Source organism: Thermobia domestica, chromosome 2 (genome assembly GCF_964235325.1).
Source record: "Thermobia domestica chromosome 2, izTheDome1.hap1.1, whole genome shotgun sequence".
Classification (NCBI taxonomy): Eukaryota; Metazoa; Arthropoda; class Insecta; order Zygentoma; family Lepismatidae; genus Thermobia; species Thermobia domestica.
The window spans coordinates 140,733,941-140,760,589 of NC_137455.1; the positions used below are offsets into that span (position 1 = coordinate 140,733,941).

General features: G+C 35.9%; 1 protein-coding gene across 1 annotated transcript in view; it reads right to left on the minus strand.

Moving 5' to 3' along the window:
* LOC145675749 (dolichyl-diphosphooligosaccharide--protein glycosyltransferase subunit KCP2) overlaps window positions 1-25,980 on the minus strand; it is a 51,883-nt gene extending 25,903 nt beyond the window's left edge. The window contains exons 1-2 of the mRNA XM_081746398.1: window positions 25,822-25,980; window positions 15,414-15,568 (exon numbers count right to left, since the gene is read on the minus strand). Of these exons, the coding sequence (XP_081602524.1) occupies window positions 15,414-15,568; window positions 25,822-25,825 (159 nt within the window). The 5' untranslated portion in view covers window positions 25,826-25,980. The remainder of the gene's footprint in view (window positions 1-15,413; window positions 15,569-25,821) is intronic.
* Window positions 25,981-26,649: the final 669 nt, after the last annotated feature.

A 26,649-nucleotide genomic window follows, 5' to 3' on the forward strand; every position in this document is an offset into this window, starting at 1 on the left:
CAACGGACATCTTTGCTATTAAAGAAATAAATGTAGAAATTCTACGTTTTTCTCTGAAGCAATCAGATGCAGGTTAAAACACAAGCACGAATGCACCCTTGATATATAGATTACAGCCTACTATTTCCTAGCGATGGCCAAAATTTTTCGCGATCCGGAATCCAGAAAATTTATTTTCCGGAATCGGTAAGTTTACTTTCCGGATTTCGGAAAAATTTCGATGTCGGAACAATTCCGGAATTTAGAAATATTCCGGACTTCGGAAAAAATACGAAAATTTTCCGACATCGGAATTTTACTGAAATCCGGATTTTTTCCGAATTCCAAATTTTTTTCCAAAATCGGAATTTTCCGAAATCTAGAATGTTTCCGATTTTACTTTTTGGATTCCGGGAAGTAAAAATTCTGGAATTGGCCATCGCTATTTCCTATTTCAGTTGTACTTATTTTACCGGTAAATTGTATACATACATTAAATAGGATTTATTGTTAGGAAGAAAATTAAAAATGAATGAAATCGGGTCTATATGTGATTTAAAGTGGTTCAGGTAAATATAATTTAAAGGAATGTTGCGTTCACTTGCGGCTAAGGGGTGTCCTTGTGAAAGGAATGGGGGCACTTGGGATTCGATTCAGGCCGGTAGCCAGCTCAAAAATGTAAAGGGGGTCCGGCTGAAGTTAGGGGAGGCCCGATCCAACCATATTATAGTTCATCACCACATTATAGTTCATTTGCAAGCCTGCCGTGAAACTTTTAGGGGGCAGCTAAAATTTAGGGGTGCCGGCCCCCCTAGACCCCCTGGATACGGGCCTGGTTCGATTATCGGTGAATGTGCATTTGTTCAAATTAAACGCTAGTCTGTAAGTCTACGTCTTATATAACCTCGGTGCTGGAAGAAGTATTCTAGATGTCATTGAATGAAACTGAGGTATATACATATATACTGTTACTAGTTCTGAAGCTAAGTGTGTTGGGTTATTGAAACGCCTGGAGAATACAAGTTACATTATGCACATTCAAAGGTAAAGCTCAAAGAAAACGCCTCTGGCTGTGTTTCGTGTGATACTGTAGGGCTAAGTAAGGACTCAATTCACACTACCAAATATCTGATATGACAACCAATCAAAATTCGATAAAAGGGAGTTCGTGTCTAGTAAATGCCACGTAATACATGGGATTTCTTTTAGATAGACATTCCCTTACATTTGAGTGGTAGACGTCATGGAGGAAGCAAGAATTCGTTTCATAACGCTTCTTGACGAAGGTTACAGCGCTAAGCAAGCCGCGGAGCATGTAGGCATTCACCCTAGAACTGGTCAGCGGTGGGCACATAGATATCGTGTTACCGGGGAAACAATTCGTCGTCGTGGTAATGGGAGACGCCGAGTTACCACAAACGAGCAAGACCGTCGTCTGGTTGAACAAGCCAAGGAAACTCCCCATTCAAATTCGCGTCAACTGCGACAAGCCGCTGAATTTCCTGGATCACGCCAAACAGCTATTAGGCGACTCAGGGAGGCTAATCTATTCGCTCGGCGTGCAGCCATTAAGGAATTTCTTTCTGCGGAACACATCAGACGACGACGTCAATTTGCAGAGGAAAATATGCATCGGAACTGGACAAATGTCATTTTCAGCGATGAATGTATATTTTCTTCTGCAAATGATGGACCAGTCTGTGTCTTTCGTGAGAGAGGTTCCAGGTTCGATCCTCGATACATATGGCACAAGCGTTCCAGCGGACGCATATCAGTGGCTGTCTGGGGCTGGATCTCTGCAGATGGATTTGGGTATCTTCACAGGATTGATGGGCGTCTTACAGGTGCGCAGTATAAGTTCATCTTGGAGAATATTATGCTGCCATCTGTTCGCGAACGTTATCCTGAGGGAGCAATCCACTTTCAACACGACCGGTCACCTGTCCATATGTCACGAGTTGTCCAAGAGTGGCTGGCAGAGCAAAATGATGTAGAGGTAATCAATTGGCCTCCACGCGGAGCAGATCTTAACCCAATAGAAAATGTCTGGGCAGAGGTAAAGAGATGTTTGAGGGAGAAATGGGCTAATGAAGTTCCTAGAACTTCCAATGAGCTCTGGGATTCGATCGTTAATGTTTGGGAAGATCTTGCTACGAATGGCACTGGCTATGTCCGTCGAATGATAGAAAGAATGCCTCGTCGAATGTTAGCGGTTGTTGAAGCAGGTGGTCACTGGACATCATATTAAGAACGTGTTTAGTTTCAAACAGCCCTTTTAAGGGCTACATTTCATCCATAAAATGTTATGTGAATATGTGATTAAGCATGCAGAAAAAATTGTGACAATCATCGAAATATATTTTTAAAAAATAAAATGTGCTTTGGGTGGGATTCGATCTCGCAACCCTCACTACCTAAAGCCGAAACGCTACCTCTACTCTAGCCTCTCACTAGCTGCTACGCCTACCAATTCCTTGCAGAATTGCTGCCAAGCCGCCAAAATTTTATACATAATATTCCTTCGTAATTAAAAATCATATACAAGAGTGATACCTAATTACTACCATTGTTTGGCATTATTAAGAAGACGTCTGTTGCATTGAAAACGTAGGGCTTCATTATTGACTGATGAAAAGTAAAATACAATAGTCGAAAATCGTATTTTCTTTGCAAGTAATTTAAACAAATTCCTATTCATAACCAAACTTGAAATGAAGTTGGGTTGAGTTGATTTTGAGTTTAACGTCCCGTTCAGCAGCGAGGCTATATTAGACGTGGACCTACTAACTCACGTGGAATCCGAACCACATGAGCTCCCACCGGGAATCGAATCCGAGTCTCTACGCCATTAAAATAAAGTGGATTCATATCTCTAAATTAGGATAAATTTCTTAAAGTACTTTTGAAATTCTTAACTAGATTTTCGCGTGTTTCCAAAGCAAATTTGATAATTATCTTTTGAATGTTGATTATTATCTTTTTTATATTTCTGAACCATACCTATTATTTGGTATCAAATATACAGAATGTTTCAAAACAACACCGATAACGTTTGGGAGGTGATTCCTGAACCAAAACAAGACAAAAAATATGGACCAACCTGGATTTACAAATGTTTCCTTTCGGAGTTATAGGCTGCCTTAAACATGAAAAAAAAAAAAGAATTTTAAAGGTCCATAGGTCCAAAACTATGGGACCTACCGTAGTCGGGTCAAGACTTCACTTAGAAACTAATACGTGAGTTATCCAAAAATGCATGTTTCAGAATCTTAAGGTACTCACGCAATAATTTCTATAGAGGGAGTTTGGCTAAAGGCATATGATTTGAAGTACTCACCAACTACCTCTCTAAAAATTGTTGCGGAAGTACCGCAGGATTGTGAAAGTTGGATATTTGGAGAGAGCACATATAGTTCCTAAGTGAAGTCTTGACTCGACCACGGTGAGTGCCATAGATTTGGACCTATGGACCTTTGAAGTTCATTTTTCATATTTTTGGCATACTATAACTCCGAAAGGAAGCATTTGTGCACCCAGACTGGTCTATACTTTTTGTCCTATCTTGGTGTCATTAATCACATCCCAAATATTTTGTCGGTGTTGCTTTGAAACACCCTGTATAAAGCCACTAACTAGAAGGATTGCACATGCTAATATTCAATCTTACCTGAATAACTGAATCTCTGAAATTAGGGAAATTATTTGATTATCAGTATACATACAATATGGTATTCACATTTATTTTAAACGTTCATTTAGAATAAATAATTTATATTTACTGTCTTCATTGAGCTGTATAATGTTTTGTAAGAGTATGTTTTGACTTCACTCTTGTATTCAATGTGGGATCAAATTATGGTGATTGCGTTATTTGTTTTATTTATTTAAAAGATTTTAGATAAAGTTGATAGCCCAAAAGATCCAGGTGCACTCAAACATTAACAAAAAATGAACAGAATATTTATTAATTCAGCCATGGCCTATATATTAAAAATATGTATCCCTGCCTCCGCGTAATGGGATGGAGAATCTCTAGCCAAGAAGACATATATGTAATTGAAACACGGAGACTCCTGATTTTCAAGCGCCAGTGCTAACTGCACACCTACATTCATTAGTTACCATTCATGTGATAAAGTTTTTGAAACAATTGTTTTTGTAAAATATTTATTATTTTCTGCGAGAGTTAATTTAATTATGTTCCCTCTTCAAAATAGTGTTAAATAATAAATAATAATTTAACAATAGAACAATGCTTAATCCCACACCCCTTAGCAGTTAATACACTCTAGAGCAGCCTAATCATTAGATAGCTAAGGACTCTCTTCCTATAACTTTTACAGTATAAACTCTCAAGCTGATATAACATCTATAACAAGAGTTACACATCATATTAAATTAGAAATAAGTGGTTATAATAATTGCTTGTTACGTCAGAAAAAAGTTTCTTTGATTAATATCATAGGCAGTGGCGTATTTACGATTTTGTTTCGGGAGGGGCTTTGCTAACTTTCGGGGCGGGCTTTGCCTGGAAATGTGAAAATTCTGCAAGATATTTCATTTACTTTACTATACTAAGTAAGATTTCGGGGGGGGGGGGGCTTAAGCTCGGAAGCCACCCCCCTAAATACGCCACTGATCATAGGTATTAATCTATGTATTTTCGTGTACAGAAAAGAAATAAAGAATTACGCTAGGAAGCCAATTAACTCGTTAGACAAGAAACTTCGGTATTTTCGTCACTTAGAATATAGACGTCCTCAGATTTCTGAATTAAGAATTGGAATTAGGAATCCATCAAAGTATTTTGAATTTGTTTAAAATAGTCTCAATGCTCAACGAATTATATTTCAATTGAAAGTTTTGAATAAAAATCTAAAGATGACACTGCTTTTTTACTTTCTTGTGCACTCTCCTTACGAACAATTTGTTCGGCATACCTTACATAGTACGGCAAAGTACTAGGTAACCCCTGTAATCCATAATGTGTAGGAAGTATAGATTTGAAGTCATCCTTTGTCTGAACGAAATTCTATTCAGAAATATTTCGCTAAAACGTAAATTATGACTACCACCTCAGCAGATATGTCTACAAGATTAGAAACAAAAATCAGTATTCGGTGAAAGCACTGTTTCTTTAAGAATTAATGTTCGGGGGGGGGGGGGGACACTCACAAGGAGAAGGCAGACTTTGGTAAGTAAACCTTGGGCTACTTTTTGCGAGTTGTTAGTGCACATTTAAAGAATTAACATTGCAAACTGGGAGAGCGCAATGGCCAAAAATAACGGAGAAAAACCGTCTTCAAGTTTTTTCCTCGCTGCATGAATTGTACGACACATTTACCACATTTACCAAGTGTCGGCGTGGCAAAGTGAAAAAAAAAATCTTTGACTCATGCGTAAAGGGTTCCGGATTTAATTCCTGTTCGAGTCATACACTTTTTTTTTTTTTTTTTTGCTTCAACCAATAAAGTAGCCATTTGTAACTATAAGTAAAATATTAATTCATTATATGTTTATAATGAATAAAACAATAGAAATTTTCAAATCACTTGTAAAATCTTTCAATGTTCCATTTTAACTACGGTAGAAACAAAATTGAATCTATTCCGTAAATATTATTGTTACCGCAGTCGTTGTGTAAAAAATGTTCTTGACGCTTCGTGTTTACATCTGTAAACAGTGTGCAAATTACAAGGGAAATGAGGAGGAAATCTCCTTTGGTTATAGCAACATCCAGTATTAGCAAAGGGGAGTTCCCTCTCAACTTCTTTGTAATTCGTACATTTTCAACAGATGTAGACACGAAGCGTCAAAAACATTTAATACACAACGACTGTCGTAACCAGTGGCGTATTTATTGGGGGCGCTTCCGGGCTTAAGCCCCCCCCCCCGAAATATTATTTACTATATTAAAGTAAATGAAATATCTTCGAGAATTTTCACATTTCCAGGACTAAAGTTGGCAAAGCCCCCCCTCCCCGAAGTAAAATCGCAAATACACCACTGGTCGTAACCATAATATAACTCATGATATCAGCATGTTTACAGAATAGATTAAATTTTGTTTGCCAGTTAACATGGAACATTGAAAGATTTTACAAGTGATTTGAAAGTTTCTATTGTTTTATTCATTATAAACATACTATGAATTAATATTTTACTTATAGTTACAAATGCTTACTTTATTGGTTAAAAAAAAAGAGATGTGTGACTCGAACAGGAATCGAACCCGGGACACTTTACACATGAGTTACAGATTTTACTCACTCTGCCACACCGTCAATTCGCGACTAGAAAACTTTAAGACGGTTTTTCTACGTTATTTTTGGCCATGGCGCTCTTCAGTTTGTAATATTAACTCCTTAAATGTGCACTACAACCTCCCACCCCCAAAAAATGGCTCCGAAGTTCACTTACCAAACTCTGCCTTCTCCTTGTCAGTATTACGAGGGGCACTGTCAGAGCTTGTCCGGAAGAAGCACTGGGTGAAAGATAACGTGTTAAGTATGAATCGTTTAAGATCAATCCTTCAAACACTACTGAAGGGGGATTTCTAACTTAATTTCATACATATACCTTAAAATAAAAGATTTCGACTAAAATTGCCACTTTAAAAACTTCATTTCAGAGAATGACTATGAGAAACAATAAGGTCACTGTAAAATATAGTATAAAACACACACACTCAAGACTCTATCTACCTTCAAAATGACATTTCCAAAAGTTCAGACGCAACTAAATAGGTTTTTTAGACCTGAAAAAGTTAACCATTCTGAAATATTTAATCTTTCTTCCGAAATAAACACTTTCAAGTCACCTCCAACTGGAATTTCTCCTTGAAGTGAAAACTGTTCCTTCGTGATTATAAGGTTCACGTACGCCTTTTCGACGCAAACGATCCAGTTCAGATTCCCGGTGAGAGCGCATGTGTATCGGAACCCACATTAAGCTGTAGATCTGCGTCTCATATAGTCTCAGTGCTCAAAGAGACGACAAACTCAAGATCAGCCATCAAACCGAAAACTTATTTACGTCGCCTTTTCACCCTCATCAAGGAGTATTAAGCGTTTTTTTTTTTAAATATTACATTTACAATCAAACAAATTAACTTGGACTGCTGTGTTTAAAAAAATATTTAATTTTAATTTCACATATATATTAGACAACTTCGCATAAAATCATACTTGTAGATCTTCATATTGACCAACACTTTTTTTAATCGCCAATTGATATATATATTTTTATATTATATTAATTATTTCAACTACATTTACGTATAACTTGCAGTGCATATGTAGAGTAAACAAAAAAAGCAATCCTATTATGGTCATTTTTATGCAACAAAACATTGAATGATGATTTTAAAATATTCTGCATTCAATTAGAAGAAATTTTCGATAAAATAATTTTGATACTTGTTTATGTAATAATGTAACGATTTATCACAGCATTGTGTACAAAAGGAATTAACAAATGTAGTTACTTTTTCTAGAATATTTAAATTAATTTGTTTTGCAAAATAATACAACAAATATAGTTAGCACTAAATGATGCATAATAAATAGGAAAGTAATGTTTTATTAAAGTTTCATTTTCAGGTTGTGACAATTAAGTTCCTTCTTTTTATTGAAATCTTGCTAATTGTAATATTTGATAAATATAAAAGTTTGAATTATACTTTATGCACACATTCAAATTGAATAGCATTAAATTAGTAATATTGAGAAATATTTTTTAGATTAAAAGAGATTGTTGAGTTGAGTTTAACGTCCCGTTCAGCAGCGAGACTATATAAGACGTGTACCTACTGATTAAAGTGAAATCCGAACCACATGAGCTCCCAAAGGGGAATCGAACCCGGGCCTCCCACGCTGGATTAAAAGAGAGTTTTTTAAAAAATATCACTAACAAAATGTGAACATAATAATAAATAAAAAAAACTAGTATGCAGGATTTGAACTGCTGATCATCACCAAACGTGAACATTTAGTGAGTGCACACTAATTGATTGCTCCACGATTGCCAGTTTATTAAATACATCTCCATAACACATATAAACGAATTATACGAAAATGGGTGGTTGCTTCATTTTTTAGTTTAGTTAAATGGTTTTCTGAACATAATTAGCACTGTCGTCTTGTCAATGTTTTGTTAAAATTTGCATCCTAAGGGGGAAACGGAATTTTAAAATTTAACCTATAAATAAAGGATCTCAAAAGTCACTCATTTTATATAGATGAAGTTTGATATATAAACTCCTCACTAAAATAAATGGTTCGGTGTAATCGAGTTTTCGAATATTCAGCATCTACAGGAAAAGGTATAAAGGTAATTTATATAATACTTTCTCAACATATGAATCGAAGTTTTCTGTCTCCTCATCACAGGGAAACGCTGAACTATGTAAAACGAATTTTTGAAAATCAGAATCACTTGGCTAGAGTTGAGTTGATTTTGAGTTTAAAGTCCCTTTCAACAGCGAGGCTATATGAGACGCGACCTACTGATTAATGTGGAATCAGAACCATATGAGCTCCCTCCGGGAATCGAATCCAGGTCTACCACGCCAAATCATTTCACCACCTCACTGTCGCCAAAATATATATCCTAAAGCAGAAGGAGATTCAAAATACATGATAAAATAGTGTATCCTGCAAGTCCGTCATTAGGGACTTGAATCTACTTATATAAATTCGTCAATGAAGTAAGTGAAGACTTATTCTAGCGTTTAGGATAGCTTGGCTTCTAAAAAGAGAAAGGGCAATTTGTAAAAATTAAGTTGATGTTGATTGCCTCATCACCACGTACTGATGGTTTCAGGGGGTACCAGAGGGTCACATTTTCTCCTGGGACCAATGAAATTCTTACCACTCCCGTCCAAACTTCCGAAGAAACCAGTACTTTTGCAATGCTACTTTAACCCTGTATATTGAAATTCTCCCTCGGGAGAAATAGTTTGTACTCATCACTTTCATCACGGATAATGACTGAATCGTTTGGAATTAAACTTCGAAGATAGTCGAATCAGTTTTCTTTTTTATCATATTGCTTTCATTAGAATCGGTATCCTAAGGAAGAAATCAGCTCCAAATTTGTGATAAAAATATAGTATCTTCCGAAACACGTCTAAAGGCAAAAATGAATTGTTTGCCCATACTTAAATTACTAACATAAAAAGAATAATATCAAATACCTTTTATTAATAGAAGAGAGGTGTATAACAAAATCTCGCGAACAAACTTTTAAAAATACTGTAGGCACGGAGCTGGAACTAATGATCATCGAAAAAACAAAAAAAAAAGAGGGCACTAAATCATGCTTTAACAAATCACCCTACTACTTGTTGGAAAACACTATAACGAATAGAGAGAGCAAGCGTTTGTTTTTAAAAAAAAGGACTATCGGGTATGTGATTTTTTACTGATGGTTATGGAAAAATAAAGAATAAAGAGCAAGTGCTAAGTAACTACTCTACAAAGGTAAGTTAAGAGCGAACTACTTGCAGACGCATATAAGGAAACCACTAACACAAAATACATGATCGTTTAACATAAAAGCTTATTTCTATTTATTCCTTTGTTTACGTGTAAAATGCTTAATATCATTATTAGAGCTATTTCATATGTATGGTAACTAACATTATGACAGATATACTTTGCACTTTTAACAATTTCTGAACATGAATCTTTGAACCTTACGCGCTCTGAAAGGAGATTCAAGTAGAGATATTAAAGATAAATCATGTCTAAAATTTCAAAAGTGAACTTGACTCCCTCGTGTACTGAATGTGCCAGTTTTCAGTTAAATATCAATTCACACATAGTGTATCATGCCCATGTCATTCCCCTGCCATGATCCATCCGTGTCACTGCCGTGGCCATTGTCACATATCATGCCGTTCTGTGGCGTGATACTATTTCTTTCCAAACCCTTTCCCTTGGTTCGGATCAACTTCGTGTCCCTTCGTGTGCTACGAAGAAAACCGAAGGATCCCGGCCGAACAGTTTCTCTTCAAGCTATCGAGTAAGAGTGATTGAATTATGAAATTGTATTTTATTTATTTATTTACTAAACAAATTTCCGATATAGCAAAAATACTATTATTTTTGTAAAATGTTCATTATTTTCATGAAGCAGAGAGAATTTTCTACTTGGCTTTAGAACTATCCCTACTAATTTTTAATCGACATCTAATAGTTTACGTTCATTTTTCTGCCTATTACCTGCATATTACTTGCAGAAACTATGCGGAGTAAATGTTTTTTTTATTATTATTATTAGTTACTGTTTTATGAAAGCTTAGCCATATGTTAATTAAAATTCCACTATTTGTAAGTTTCTCATTTCGGTTATGAAAATGATTATAAATGAAGCTTCCGCTTTTTATAAAATTCTTGAGTTTTAATGTTTTTAAAGACATAATTCTAAATTATTTGGAAATATTCAAATAAACTAGAATGAAGAGGATAATACTAAGGAGCATTATTAGAACAAAACATTGTTCCTTAAGGAATTCACATAATCTTAAAAAAAAAAAAAAAAAAAAAAAAAAAAAAAAAAACTTACTATAGAGTATGGGATTCGAAGTGATGATCGTGGAAAAATAAAGTATGTAAAGAAGAAGCTTTAACCGACTACTCTACAAAGTCACGGTAAGGATGGCACCTTGGTAAACGTATGTATCGAAACCACTAACACAAAATGCCTGATCGCTTCGCACATTTTGTAGCTTATTTCTATTTAGTCGTTTGTTTAAATGTAAAATGCTTAAAATGCTTAATAAAATGATTGTTAGAGCTGTGCCACATATATAGTAACTAACCTTATGACAGATTTACGTTGTATTTCTAACAAAGCATAAAATTCCCTCCCTCTTTGTAAATTTCGCTGCGCGTTTGCCACGTTTACGAAAATGGAACTTAGAATTTTTCGATGAAAGTTTCGGAGATTTCTTTTTTTAATTATAACTTGCTTATTTCTTAATTTTTTATTGAAAAATTTTTTGGAAATATGTGTTTTGTTTTTCTGCTTATTTCAAAGAAGAAATGTGACATTTTCTATCACAAGAAAGAGAGTTATTTCTATTTATGTAATTTCTAAAGACATGCGACAACAATTTTGGACACAAGTGTACATACCTAAGCATTCTTTTTTAATAAATACATTTGAAAAAATTCAACTTTCAATCCCTTATAACTTTGTTCATATTCTTTCGAAATTGGACATTTCATTATCATAATACTGTATACTAAAGTACTTAAGATATGCATATACCCTGTCAGTCCCACTGTTGTAGAGGCCACTAAAATTTAGATGTTTGTGATATTGTAGCGCCTTTAGTTTACAACACTGCATGACAAGTGTACTATGTAAGTTTTCATTTACCGGTATTAATAATAATGAAACATCTAACTGAGTCCCATAGCGTGAGAAAGAGTCACATGATAATGTTACCAGGTTGAAAATGGTAAGAGTTTAATGGGATAAGTTTACCCGCAAGAGTACAGAAGAAGGAAGAATAATAAATTTATATTTACACAATTACATACAAAAAGGAATTTAAAAATTAATTGTTTATACTTTTTAAAATCAATTACTGATGAACAATTACGCAGTCTCTTTTAGGAACTTAACTTGATACTCCTAAAAAATGAAATTCACTATTGAATATAAAAAAATAAGAATGCGAGTTCAGCCTCTGCTTTCATCTTATTCGTAACCGACAAAGAGAGTAGAACTAGATGTATGATTTCGTCAAAGTTCATCATATTAAATATTAGGGTGTAATATAAGTTAATTAGTGTGTTACACGTGTATTATAATTTATTTATTTATTTCACAGAATCTATTTACCCATGAAAGAAAATATCTACCTTACTAAGTAATGGAAAAATAAGAGCAACTAAACTTTAAAATATCGTTCTGATGTTGCAAGGACATTTGGTGGTGGTGTTTGCTTAGAGTGCAGAAAAATCTGTTAATACGTGGTATATAAAATCTGAATTCAAATTGAAATGCAAACATCTTTTTCTTCATATTTTTAAGGTTCGCTAATTTTTGGTAAACTGGAGCTATTACTCCCGCCTTTTTAGTGCAAGCCTCAATTTTAAAAATAAATCCATTTGGTCCTTACAAAATATGAAGAAAAACATTAACTGTCTCCGAGATATTGTTCATCTCTGAATAATTTGTCTGCCATCAATTATGGTTTCACAGACTGGAATTAAAAAGATTTTCGTAAAAATAAATAATGCCTCAAAGCACGCATTACATTGAATTTGAAATAAATAAATTTTGTAATAGGATATAGTCTGGGTCTCAGTCATACTGTATCAGTGCGTTAACCAGTTCTGTCCCAGAATAGCCGTATATATATATATATATATATATATATATATATATATATATAAAATTCGAAAATTTTTATTTTCCAAACAATGTAAATTCATATATAGTAAAAATCAAGTTTTGGAAAGTCAGCTGTTGCCTTTCATTTCTCAAAACACACTGTATTTTGAAAATATCAGGCTATATTGTTTTCTAAATTTTATTATTGCTCTTTGAATTTCCAAATCGTAAAATTACCCTCCTCCGCCGAAATAAATAAAAAAAATCAATTTTATTACCCTTTTGCCCCGGAAAAGAAAAAAAAATCAATTTTACTTTAAAGTAAAAAGAATATTACCCTTTAGCTGCGCAATATATAAGCGAGAAAAAAAAAACATAAAAAGAGATGTAGCAGGCAATAACTTGTATATAATGTTAAAAGCTGCAGTCTTAAGATCAAGTTTCATAAATTCCCTGCTCATCTTTTCCAGTCTTTCAAGTATTAAAAGCATGAAGAATAGTTTCGGCAAATTCCTGTGCGTAATTTTCTAATATTACGAAAAATTTTTCGTGAAAAATAGTTATTCATGTCAATCTGTTCCCTACTATCATCAAAAAATACATAGTGGTACAAGAAAAGATATTTCATTTATTTCTTAAATTGTACTTATATGCCTTAACAACAACAAACAACAAAAAGTGTTCACAAGAAACGCGTCTCTGGAAACTGTCCGCACGTAGTACACGTCTAAAGTCTTTCTGAAGCAGAAACCAACTTCATTTCAATTCATATCCTTCATATCTTGTTCAATGCTTGCACAACGAAACCTTTCAATACCAACACATGTACACATGCCAAAAATTATTATGAGGTTTACGCACAGTGTCTACAGTAAGTGCTCCCAACTTTCCAAAGAAAGAATGAAAGCATTTACGTGTCATAATCACAATCAGTTTTCCTTTTCCCACCAAGGTAGCGCAGGTAATTCAACAAAATATCTGAACAGAGTTACCAAACCCCTTCTTTTCACCGGACATGTCCTCGTTTTTTCCCTTCCTGGAAAATGTGTCCGGATGATTATTTATTATAAGTAATCTAGTAAATGAGCTTGCGCAAGTGCCGGACAGAATCAGCCACGTATTTAAACGACTAGTGATCTTATGTTTTGAGGCTGGTGTTGCTGTTGATGTTGCTCTTTCAGTTTCACATTGTTTGCACTTGTTGCTAAGAACGTTCTTGCATTTCACATTAATTACTTGTTTAATGTGGTTTGTTTCAAACACCAATACCTGAAATAAGGTGTCTTCTTTTTAGTTGCGACAAATTCGATAGATGTCCTCTTTCTAGATGAATTAAATTTGGTAACCCTACGTCTCAAGAACTTTTCACAAACCATTTTCTGTGAGTTAACTGAGTTCCTTTTTTGTTTACAAACATACGCGCTACTCAAGAAACAAGCAGAACATGATTATGTTTGCCACTCTCAAGTCTTCAATTCATCTAAGTCGTCATAAAGTCAGCAATGCCAATTTCAATACCCAACAGAACTTCGCTCATATTGTTTTAGTATGTGGTATTTTGCGAAACGTAGAAAATTAGCACTGGAGATACCGTAATTCTTTGCTGTTAAAAAAGTACCAAGAACTGATGACTACCTTAAATGAACTTGAAAGAATAGAAGCACAACGCAATAAACCCAATTAAGTAACGTTTTCGAAGAACACGGCTCTCCACTTCTTTCTTTCATTTTTTTTCCAGATCCTTTCACGTGATGTAGTACGTTTACTTTTTTTTTTTTTTTTTTTAATCCTTTCCACACGTTCTGGCCTGCTAGGACTTAAGAAAGCAGATGAGGACGACTGTGTTTCTCGAAAACGTTAACCCTTCAGATTATTGTAATGATTATAAATAATAGTATTTCGCTTTTCTTCAAAGAAAAAGTGAGCTTACATAAAAGAAATTTAAAATGTTAGGTTGACATGCTGTATTTAGTTTGTACGTAACAAACAGTAAGTAAAAATTCTCATACTTTAAACATCCAAATATCAAATCTGGGAACAGTATTGAGGCTTTTCTAGTCTTCCTCAGCAAATTCGAGAAAACCCAGTTTCTACATAAAAGATATGTATGAAATTCTCTGGTTCTCCATTCTCTAGAACAGGAATTATGTGATAAGTCTGTAGGTCGATTGTACGATTTATTACTCTTCGAAATTTATGGGTAATAAAATTAACACACACTCAACTGACAATATTGACTAATAGAGCGTATGGAATATACATTTCAAGATTAGACACACCTAATTGTATTCATAGAGATAGCAGAAAGTCGTCCGATATTTCGGATACGTGCTCGAGAATCCTTTTATAAGGAACAAAGAGGATTAATACATGTTAGGCAGAATATTATTCACATGCTCGTACTATCAGTATCAGTGGAATACTTAAAAATTTCTACAACGTATTATTTGAAGTGTTGTTTGTTTTAATACACTATTTTTTTTTTAATTTTTTTTTTTAACGTATGGATTACACCAGATTATTTTCTATCCCCGTTAAATTTTATTATCTGTAAGTGAATTTACAAAACTACACTCAATAAATAATTAATTTTTATTTTCCAAATGTATGTGAATAATCTCCTTGGCAGTAATATCGATGTGTCATCAGTATCCTACAAAACAAGTACAGGCATCAGGTTTGTAAGTGCACTTACAGATAACAGAGTTTAACCGTAAACAATATAATCTGGTTTAGACCCCACATAAAAAAATAAAAGGTGTATTAAACCAGACGACACTTCGGATAATACAAACTTTTATTTAAGTGTTCCACTGATACTGACAAACGTCAGATAAACTTTCTGCTTAACACATTAATTATCTTCGTTCCTCGTAAAAGGACACTCGGGCACGTATCTGAAATATCGGACAGTTTTCTGCTGCCTCTAGCAATACAAGTAGCTAAACACTTTCTAGATCTTTTAATGCATGAGAAATTTTACTTAATGTTAATAGATATGCATTACATCGTTCAATACGTAATTCTACACAACTAATTTACGTGAATAATAATCAGTGTCGATTAAGTTATTGAAAGGATACAGTAAGAATGAAAATGAAAAGAACTGATCCCAAATATCCTCCAAGTATCGTATGAAGCTGCGATGACTGAAGCCACTGTCTATACATCTGCATTCCAGAGAAAAGGATCACCGTTAAAATCGATGATAATACGAATGATGTCCCACTTGCCATTACTGGAATGAAAAAGAATAAAACATAACTAAATGACAATAGAATATCAAAATATGTATACATACAACATTACCTGGTTTCCTTGGATCCCTGTTTCGCTCCTACAGGACGTTAGCTTTTGATGGACATTCTTCGAGAGTTTTCACGTTCATCGGTTTTCTCGAGGTGGTCCTATTTCCTCCCATTTTGTTTACAACCATTTGGTAGATTTCTCATCCCCATTTTCCGACCACATTACATAATCGTAGGACGATACAGAGTTCATCTCAATAAGTATATGTTAATGACACTCACACAATTAATTTTTAATTTTAGCCAGTTCGTCGCTTCACCTAAGAATGCCTACTCTTTGATTAGCGAACTTGTAGATATATATTGATCAGTCATATATCTACTCATTCATTCGCACATAATAATTTGAGATGTAACAGCAAACAGCTATATCATCAAAACTAGTGGCATGCGGTACTGTTTCCCATTGCGGAACAGAACAGGTCACAAATGGCAAAACACCCTTCGAAATTGACACACACTAAAGTTATATTAGCACACGATATTAACATGTGCATCATCAGCTCCATGGCATTAGTTTTCTCGAGGTTCTCCCGTTTCCTCCAACATTATCAGTCCATGTATTACTTCATATTTATCAGTCTATTTTAGCCTAAGACATAATCACGGGACGTCAAAGATTTCATTTAATTTTTTACATGTGCTCGGCAAATACTGCAGCTGATCGTTTTGAAGTCATGGGAGTCATTTGGATCTTTGCTTGGATATGACATGGAAACACACAAAAATGTCTTACGCCTCCATTCCCCTTAAAGTTACCCAGATTTTGATTTGCTTTGCTTTGGAATTTAGCGTCCCTTTAAACACCGAGGTTATATGAAACGTGGACTTACAGCTTAACGGTTCGGAGCTCCCACTGCGAATCGAACCCGCGAAAGTTACCCAGAAATCGATGCCCCTATGTAACAGTATTTATTCAAAGTTGCTACGATACAATATCACACACAACGTTATGCCAAAGGATGAATAAATCGCTTTATTCCTTAGCAAATTAAAATTACATAAACAAACTGAACTGTATGACGCGCTAACTTCCACTATGCCCAACATAGGGATGGAATAGGTCAAACATACAGCTTCCCCTGCTTCCTCCTTTCCTCGTTATATTCGTGTCTGCTCGAAATGAAATGAAATCTTTTAGTTTTACGTCCTACGATTATACCCTTTAGACTAAGGGAGACGATGATTAAAGCAAGTGAATGATAATGGAAGAACTGGTGGACTGAGGAAATGGGAGTGCCCCGAGAAAACTCACGGACACGATGTTGTCAACTACAAAATTACTTGGCCGGGGATCGAACCAGGGACCCCACGCACGAGAGGTAAGCGCTCTACCACTGAGCCACCGTGTCCCCATCGTGTTTGCTCGAGTTTATTCGGAAGAAAACATGACTCTCACCATCGACAACTCAATGTTGAACCGAGAACAAACCGATATGGCGCTTATATGCTGTAAGACAGAGAAAGGACTAGAAAATGCAGGGTTTAAAATAACGTAAATCTTACTTGGAGATGCACACAAGGTAAGAAACAGGCTGTTCTGTCTGTTCCATGGAGAAATAGCTACTGATTTAGACTCTACTACTGGAATGTAGTGAAGTGCAGTTTTTCTTTATAAAAAGAAACTTGAGGAGACGACAAGCTACAATGAGACTAATTTCTCATGAAACAAAACAACTAGAAAATTACATACAAAGAAAAAAAACTAAAAAGATAGTTGTCGCAGAATCTAGAATAATAACACCACACACCAAATTTAATACCAAGTCACTTCCAAGAAATATTTCTTATTTTTCCGCCAGAGTACCACTGCTACCGTCTTCAACGATGAAGCTTGCTGAGATTGTTCCTAGCATATGATCGATATCCAGAAGTTCTACCAGTATTCCAGAATTCAGAAAAACTACCAGCTTCCAGGAAATTGCTCCTCTATCTGGTGCACAAATACGTCTTAGAGGCCCATCACTATCCTTTCAACTCTAGGAAGACACCGATGGTTTCCCAGAATTACTTGGTTTCCCCTCTTCTTTCTGCCTTCATTAGCCCTCTCGAATTCCAGTGTTCAACAAAGGCTATAGTGTTTACTGTTGTGTTCTGTGTGCGACTGAAATAATTTTGAAATGTTGAATATGACATGCGCTGAAGCCAAAAACAAAAGGTACTTGGAAATAATTCTGAAACAATTAAATTTAATTTCATGAATTCTCATGAGAAGGCAAGAAAGAACTTTCAAGAAAACTTAACAATATTCAATAAAGGAAATTATTAATCCAATGTTCTCGGGATTCCTGCCAGAGTGAGTGTTGCTGTGCTGAGCTTTCGTTACCATACAGCGGCAACATCTTCAGAGCTATGTGTTGGAGTGTGCTGGTCGTACAACTTATATTGTGGTCTTTGGGAATTGCTGTGTTTCTATTGGTTGGTTTTGTTGGCCAATGGCGTGCTCTGATTTAGCTGGTGGAAACTGCTCTCTGATTGGCTGATGGTACTTTTCATAGTAAGAAGCTGGATCCAGATGTCAGGTAAATGATAACCTTCGTCTCTGTTGAAGGATGGCTTGTATGTACGGATGAATAGAGATTCATGTATTTTCCTGTCCCAGAACTGTTTGCTTTTCTTTAGTACTTCAATTTGGTCCCACATGGCTGTATGATTGTATTGTATACAGCCATGTACTGCATACAATCATACAGCCATGTGGGACCAAATTGAAGTACTAAAGAAAAGCAAACAGTTCTGGGACAGGAAAATACATGAATCTCTATTCATCCGTACATACAAGCCATCCTTCAACAGAGACGAAGGTTATCATTTACCTGACATCTGGATCCAGCTTCTCACTACGAAAAGAACCATCAGCCAATCAGAGAGCAGTTACCACCAGCTAAATCAGAGCACGCCATTGGCCAACAAAACCAACCAATAGAAACACAGCAATTCCCAAAGACCACAATATAAGTTGTACGACCAGCACACTCCAACACATAGCTCTGAAGATGTTGCCGCTGTATGGTAACGAAAGCTTAGCACAGCAACACTCACTCTGGCAGGAATCCCGAGAACATTGGATTAATAGTAGACGCCAGCAAAGCTTCAAGATCATAAAGGAAATTATTTCTTTACAAGAGATTAGATAAAAAGGAAAAAAAGAATAATGAACTAATTACACTGTTATTGCAAAGTTGTTTTAACCTCTTAATGCACGAACAAATTTGGCATTACGAAAGTCTGCATATTTACTTGTGTAGTGTCAATTTACAGGATTGATGTCGTTAGGATTAGGAATTAGATTTCCGGGCTTGCGGCACCTATAACCATGCTAGCCTGTCACGTTGAGGGTAATGTCCCTCGGCGATCACATTACCTGAGGAAAGGAAAGAAAGGAAGCGGTCACGGACCATTATGTTAGGTACCACTATGGCATTCACCTAGTGTGAAAGAGAAAAACCCAGGAAAACCTTATTCAAGATGGGATGGTTGGCCTGAAAAAACTTTTACACTTTCGACCGTGTGTTCCTACCGCAAATTGAACCCGGATAGCTCGCACCAAAGGCAAGAGCGTCAGCGTCCACGCTACGCAGGGCCACTGATGTCATTTGGAATGATCGTGATACACTAATGAAAACAAAATTTGATACCAATCCCAGCAATAATTTTATGGCATGGAAAAGTGTGAAGCGCTTATTTTTTAACGTCTGGCAAGAAGAAAAATTTATTTGTGACCTATTTTACAGGTAACAAACATGCACGCTTTGCTCTCCACGTGCCCACTGATGTTTTTGGTCAAATTTCTGCCACTAGATGGAAACAATGTAGTAGAAAACGTTCTACATTGATTCCGCAATGTATCAGAGTGCATTATTTCTTAATTGACACATTTTAAGAAAATTCACTATTATGCATATTGGCATCAAAATGCAATTACGGTTTAAAATCTGGTTGAAGAACAGTGATGAGGTTACTCGAGGCTCGTACACCTTGAGCTTATTGGGATATCAAACCACGTACTGTGACTGTCCGTTAGGGATGAATCATGTTAGTTATTTTGTAAGTTGTCCATCAGGCCAGACTTTTGGAACTTGAAAGACTATTTGGTCAACTCTCTGTGAATTGAGAGAAATCCTATATAGATATAATATTTTAAAAACATCACACTACTCCAGAAAAATCATAAAGGAGACGATGCTCGGTACCGGATATTTTATTAAGGCGTAAGTTTCCTTTCTTACAGATGTTACCTTGATTTTCCCAACTATGGCTAATTAGGTACCGTACAATCGGTGACAGGCAAATGATTAGTACAAAGTTTAATCTTTGTAATAAAGATATTTTTGGATACGGATATAGTTTCATTTTTATTTAATATTATTTTTACTTTGCAACGCTTTGCGATATGTGTCTTTAAGGATAATTATATATTACATTTAGCATTTATACCTTTATAATCCTTTTCCTATTAAGTAATTGTATATTTACGTTACACAAGCAAGCAAATGCACATAGCAATTATACAACACACAAGGCAATATTGCACACTAAAGACAAACACCAGACCAGTAACCAGGATGTACTCAAGTCGAGCGTAGTCAGATTAAAGTGCTGGTGCACGACCGGCTGATATCAATACAGGATGAGACAAAAAGAATTTTATAGCTTTGAAAATATACAAAAACGTGTTGAATCGAAATTGAGAGAATCGATATAGGTGTCAATTTGTAGCAAAACATTTCAAGTCTGACTCACGTAGTGCCGTAGCACTACATTCCGACACCGCAAACGCCACCGCAGTGCATTTTTAAAATAGCGACTTTCACTGTTGCGGAGCGTGCTCGGTGTGTGTTGTTATTTCATGAAACGAACTCTGCAACAGCTGTTCAGTGTAGATTTCATACGGAACAACTTAAGGAACCAATTTACAGTTTGTACAAGAACTTTATTGACATTGGTTACTCTGTTCGTCATGTCAAATCACCAAATAGCCCGCCTGTTGCTGCTGCTGTTGTCGAACAGGTAAAGGAAAGCTTTATCCGTAGTCCCAAAAATAATCAACGTGCGTCTCGTGAGACAGGCATTCCACAAAAGACAGTTTAGCGAGTACTACGTAAACGCTTACACTTGAAGCCATACAGATTTACAATTGTACAACAAATTGTTGAAGTAGATAAGGTTACTCGTGGAAATGTTGGATCGGATAGAGGAAGCCGAGACATTCCTTAACAAAATTAACTTCGGCGACGACAGTACATTTCATATCAGTGGCATGATGAGCACCCACAACTGCAGTATCTGGGGAACGAAAACCCATCTCAAACCTTTGAACACGTCCATGACAGTTCAAAGGTAAATGTGTTCTGTGCCCTTAGCAAATTTAAGGTGTACGGTCCTTTAATCTTCATGAAAACCACTGTCACCGATACCGTGTATCTTGACATGTTGGATTTTTTCTTTTTTAAATTTCCCAGATAAACGAAGACAAACAACAAGACGTGACCTATTACTATAAGCAAGACGGCGCACTGCCTCCTTTCCTCAAGGAACTTCGAGATTTCCTTGATATTTACTTAACTCGTCGCCACCTCGCTCCCCAGACTTGCCCTGTGGATTTCTTAGTATGGGGTTTTGTTCAAGATCGATTGCATGTTCCGCCCCTACCAGGCAATCTTGCAAACCTGAGTCTAGGCTACCGTTGCAGAAGTTACGTTCGATCAGATGGAACGAATGTGGGAAGAAACTAAGTTCCGGTGGGATGTTTGCCGTATCACCAACAGCAGTCATATCGAACTAATATGAGATTTGATGTTAAACTTGAAGTGTTTAGCTATAAATTGACACCTCTCTCGTTCATGTACGTAATCTCAATAAATTTCTATATGCTTTCAAAGTTGTTAAGTCCTTTTTGACTCATCTTGTATTTCGAAATGAAAAATGAAATGAAATCTTTTAGTTTTACGTCCCACGGTTATGCCGGTTAGGCTAAGGGAGACGGTGATGATGAGAAATGAATGAAATGGTGGAATGAAGAAAGTGGGAGGAAACGGAAGAACCACGAGAAAACCCACGCACACGGTGTTTGTCCACCACAAATTCACTTGGTTGGGGCTGGGCTCGAACCCGGGACCCCAAGCAGAAGAGGTGAACGCTCTACCACTGAGCCACCGCGGCCCCATCTTGTATTTCGAATTTCAGAGTTTGTAAGTTCGACATAGATTGTACGTTACCGTAGGCAAAGAACAGCCGCATCTTAGATAGTTTATAGTCTGAACTCATTTATCTTGTATTTCGTACCAATGTTTCATTCTCTACAATTTCGGGGGTCCCTGGTTCGATCCCAGCTCGCACCAAGTGGACTCTGTGGTGGACAAACACCGTCCGCGTGGGTTTGCTCGTGGTTCTCCCGTTTCCTCCCACTTTCTTCATTCCCTCATTTCATTCATTTCTCATTACCGTCTCTTTTAGCCTAACCGGCATAACCGTGGGACGTAAAACTAAAAGATTTCATTTCATTTTTCATTTCGAAATACAAGATGAGTCAAAAAGGACTTAACAACTTTGAAAGCATATAGAAATTTATTGAGATTACGTACATGAACGAGAGAGGTGTCAATTTATAGCTAAACACTTCAAGTTTAACATCAAATCTCATATTAGTTCGATATGACTGCTGTTGGTGATACGGCAAACATCCCACCGGAACTTAGTTTCTTCCCACATTCGTTCCATCTGATCGAACGTAACTTCTGCAACGGTAGCCTAGATTTTTCTCTACAATTTCGGTAATTTTAATCACTTCGCCACTTTCCTCGGACCACTTTAGAAAGAATGGTTACAGAAGGTAAATTTTTATTAAAAAAAAGCTCCTATCTGATAAACTCAATCCTGTACTGTAAACATCTTTTATTTAAACACTTTATTGCATTTCTTTACTTAAAACTTTATCAGTTATCAGATATCAAACTGCTTGAATCACCAAATTCCAAAATTACAACTAATCAACTATTGTGAATGACTATTGTATGATTATGGTAATGAAAGCCGCTTACACATACATTCCTTTCTTTACCAAAATTGTCTCTGTCCGTATTAAATTTCGACTCCTGGTTCGAATTAAAAATGAATTGAAACGTGTTCCTTTCAATACGCGGCAAAGATTTATGAAGGCTTTGTGTAGAGTTTCGAATTAATGTCGGCGCCGGTTTACTTTTAGCACACCACATTTTGGAAGATTTTCAGGTAAAATTCAATACGTAGCATGAAAAGACATATTTATAAAAAACAAATTTCTGCAGGCGATAGAAATAAATGTGGACCTTATTATCAAAATGTCCCTTCCATCTAACAAAAATTCTGACAAATCGAAAAAAACTATTAATTATTTTAAAAGGTTAATAAATATTGTAAGATTTGGTGTAGAAATTCTTTAAAACATTGCCTTATTTTATAAACAAATTCCATTATTCAAGGCACAAGTAATGAATAATAAAGGTATTTAACTTGGACAAGAGACATTTTGAAACTAAAAAATGGACAAGGAACGTTTTGAAAGCAAATCTATCAGACAAGAGACAATTTGATGCAAAATCTGGAATTATTTTCTTCTTCTTGATTACCACTCGTATCTATGAAAATGAACTGCGATACTCCACAGACGCATGACAAATAACTTTTCTAAGTGTTTTCAAACTTCCAGCACCAATTTTGCTAAGAAATAAGTGAAAGAATATGGCTGATATGATCTCAACAATGTAATCATCATAAAATATAGTTATCACACAAATCTTTTGTCAATTATCTCGGTTGAGCCAAAGGTACCAATCAACTAGATTGTGGACTTAAATATCCATTAAATGATCTAGAAAGCGATAATTAATGTACTTTTGTGTCAAGTAATTGCTGAGGAAAATCCATGGACAAGAGACAGTTTGAAATAAAACAGCTAGAATCGTGTTCAAGTGTGAATGGACATAGGTCGTTTTGCTTCGAAACTTTATTGCTGTAAGGTGTCCGTCATTTTGCAGTGCACAAGAGACATTTTGAATAAAAGTGCATATTTCAAACCTATTTTTCTCTGCGTTCTAGGGCGTTTTGACCAGAAATAAAAGTGCAAAGATGTAAATAATTATTCGATGATTCCGTGTTATTCGATCTAATCTAACCTAACTTACTTTTGGTTTTGGTATCTCGATTTTCAAAAAAAGTGGACAAGAGACGTCTTGATAATAAGCTACACAAATACAACGTGATACACCTGTATTTTAGGTTCAGAAGTGCTGGGTTAAGTGCTGCATCGCCGGATCAATTTTAGAAAATTTACCACATGAATTGGATAATTTATTTTGGTTTGTGAGGAAGAGTGAGTGAAAGTTAGGTGAAGGGAATAGCTGAAGGTTAAAAAATACTCGTCGTTGTCAGTTATTTTTGATGATATAAGCGGCACTATATGTGGAGGTGAAGGGAACTATTTGGCGGAAAGGTACATTTATGATTTATGCGAAAGACAGTATGGAAATGATGCGTAAATAACAAGATTGTCTCATATCGTGTTTGAGTTTTATTGATTGTACGAAATAAGGAGTGTCAATTGTTGAAATTATGTGAAAGACATGGTATACTAAACAGGTGAACAATTTGTCGTAAGTGCAGAAACGAATTGAAATTACGGAAAAGAGGAGGAACATCTAACCAAACCTAATCTAATCTAACCTAACTTACTTTTGGTTTTGGTAATTTTTTGGATGACACTTAGCATCTCCCTCAAAGCTGTGAAACATAAAAGCCATACATTTTATAACATAAAATGCTTTTCACTAACCCATTTATGCAAATACCCACCGCCGCTGACGCGCCTGTTCCCTACGGACGCATCCCCTACTGCTGCTTAGGCCTCGCTCCTGTTCTAACTCGGCTCGATACAAGTCGGTTCCTGTTTAATGCACTAGTTTTTATGCTATACGTCTACACTATATTACGAACAATAATCATTCCCACGCGTGCCAAGACCCCACCCTAGTACATTTGCAGAAAAATTAGATATTTCACTTTTTTCGATTTTCGTGTGGTAAGGCGATAAGAGAGTGCATATAAAATATGACTGTATTAGATACTATTTTCCACCGGCGGTGTATTTCTGTCCAGTGTACAGGAGCTCTATTTTATTTCTTCAAGTGGAGAGCTACTAGAATGAAACCATGGCAAATGCTATTGAAACACGTATCATTCCCAAAACCCACTTTTTTCTCTACCTTCGCTTACGTGTATATCCACCGTCCCTGACGAGTCCGCTCCTTTCCAACGATTCCGTCCACATTCCGGTTGAGTACCCAGCTTCGCCCTGTCCTAACTCGGTTATATACCATTCGTGTTTTTTCGCAGTCTCATAGCGCAAGCTGGTTTGTGCTGTCTGCACTGTAGTTTAATGCCATACGTCCGGACGTAGTATTTACATGCAAATCGTAAATGAATTACAATTTTTTGACAGATACTTTTGATGATCATTTTGAATTGATCTATGCCACGTGAGATATTTTCATTGCGCCAAGTGCAAATCATTTAGGAGACAGTAAGAATTAAATTACTCTAGTCAAAACGTTATGATTTTTCATCAAGTACTTCGAGTGGTGTGCCAGAAGTAAACCTGCACGTTTATATCCTGCCAGTAACTTTATACTTCTCATTCAACTGCTTTCCGCTTTAATGTTACCTGAACAGGGCCACGATGGCTGTGGTAAAATGTTCACCTCTGGTGCCTAAGGTCTTTGGTTTGATGCCAGCCCGCGCCAAGTTAACTGTGGTGGACAAACACCGTGTGCGTGGTCATTCATCATTTAATTCATTTATCATACCACATTCTCCTTTAGCCTAGCCAGCATAAACGTGGGACGTAAAACAAAGATTTCATTTAATTTTAAAATTTTACCTACCTTCAACGCCCCTCTAAAAAAAAAAAAAAAAAAATACTCTTTCACTACTGGGCAATGCCCTTTCACTTCAGGGCGTGAAAAGATAAATATACGGAAGACAACTCAAAACATCTCACATTTGTGCGCTATTGTTTTATGTAAATTATCATTAACATTAAGCACGTTCAATTTGCAGACATACTACACCGGCTACTGTATATTCTATATGTGTGCTATGAGGTAAATGAAACAGACAACAAATAATCTCTGGAAAATTTAATTCTTACCCATACTGATGGCAAAATGTACTTTTGGGTATACCGTACTTATCTATTTCTTCGGAAGTTTTCCTCAAATGTTTTAGCAAAACCTGCCACGTAAATCTACAGTTCCCGTGTTCCAACGTTGCTCCTTTATACACCATCACTCACCGTCTCAAACGGCCTCTGCTCTTTATATCTTTCTTCTCATCAGTGAGAGTAAAATATCGAATCCCTCACTCTGGGCCTTATGTAGAGACGTTCTGAAGCGTGATTAGAGTTATACTAAAGAGTTCGTCTAACATATGATTTCTGAGTAGTCAGGCTTTTAGTATGACCCTAATAATACGTCAAAACGACTCCTCATAAGGTTCTCTTTCAATTTAGATTATCCTACTCTTTTTCCAAGCTATCATTCTATCAGTTTTCGCAAAATTGGGTTTCTGTTTCAAATTTTTGTTGAATTTTAGTCTTGTCTCGATTATCAGAAATGTTTTCTCGTTTCATCTCAAAATGCTTCTTGTATCGATTCTTAAATTTATACAGAAGATATATGGCCTTATGTTCTCCTTAATTCCACCGAGATGTTATCATAATTATTCTACGTCACAGAGATCGATGAAGGGTGTGATATAACAAAGATTAAACCATGTTTATTATTGATGTATGTTGTGTAGGGTGAATATTTGATTAGGGGTAAAAACGTGTCCAATTGAGCTTTCATTGTACTTTGAACAAATACATGTTATATTTGTCTTCCTGATGAACTTTTACGAGTGTAACAATATTATTTTTGCATTAGGATCTTTTGTTTGTATTTTTTAATTAAGTTTTTACGCAAATGTCATTACCGCA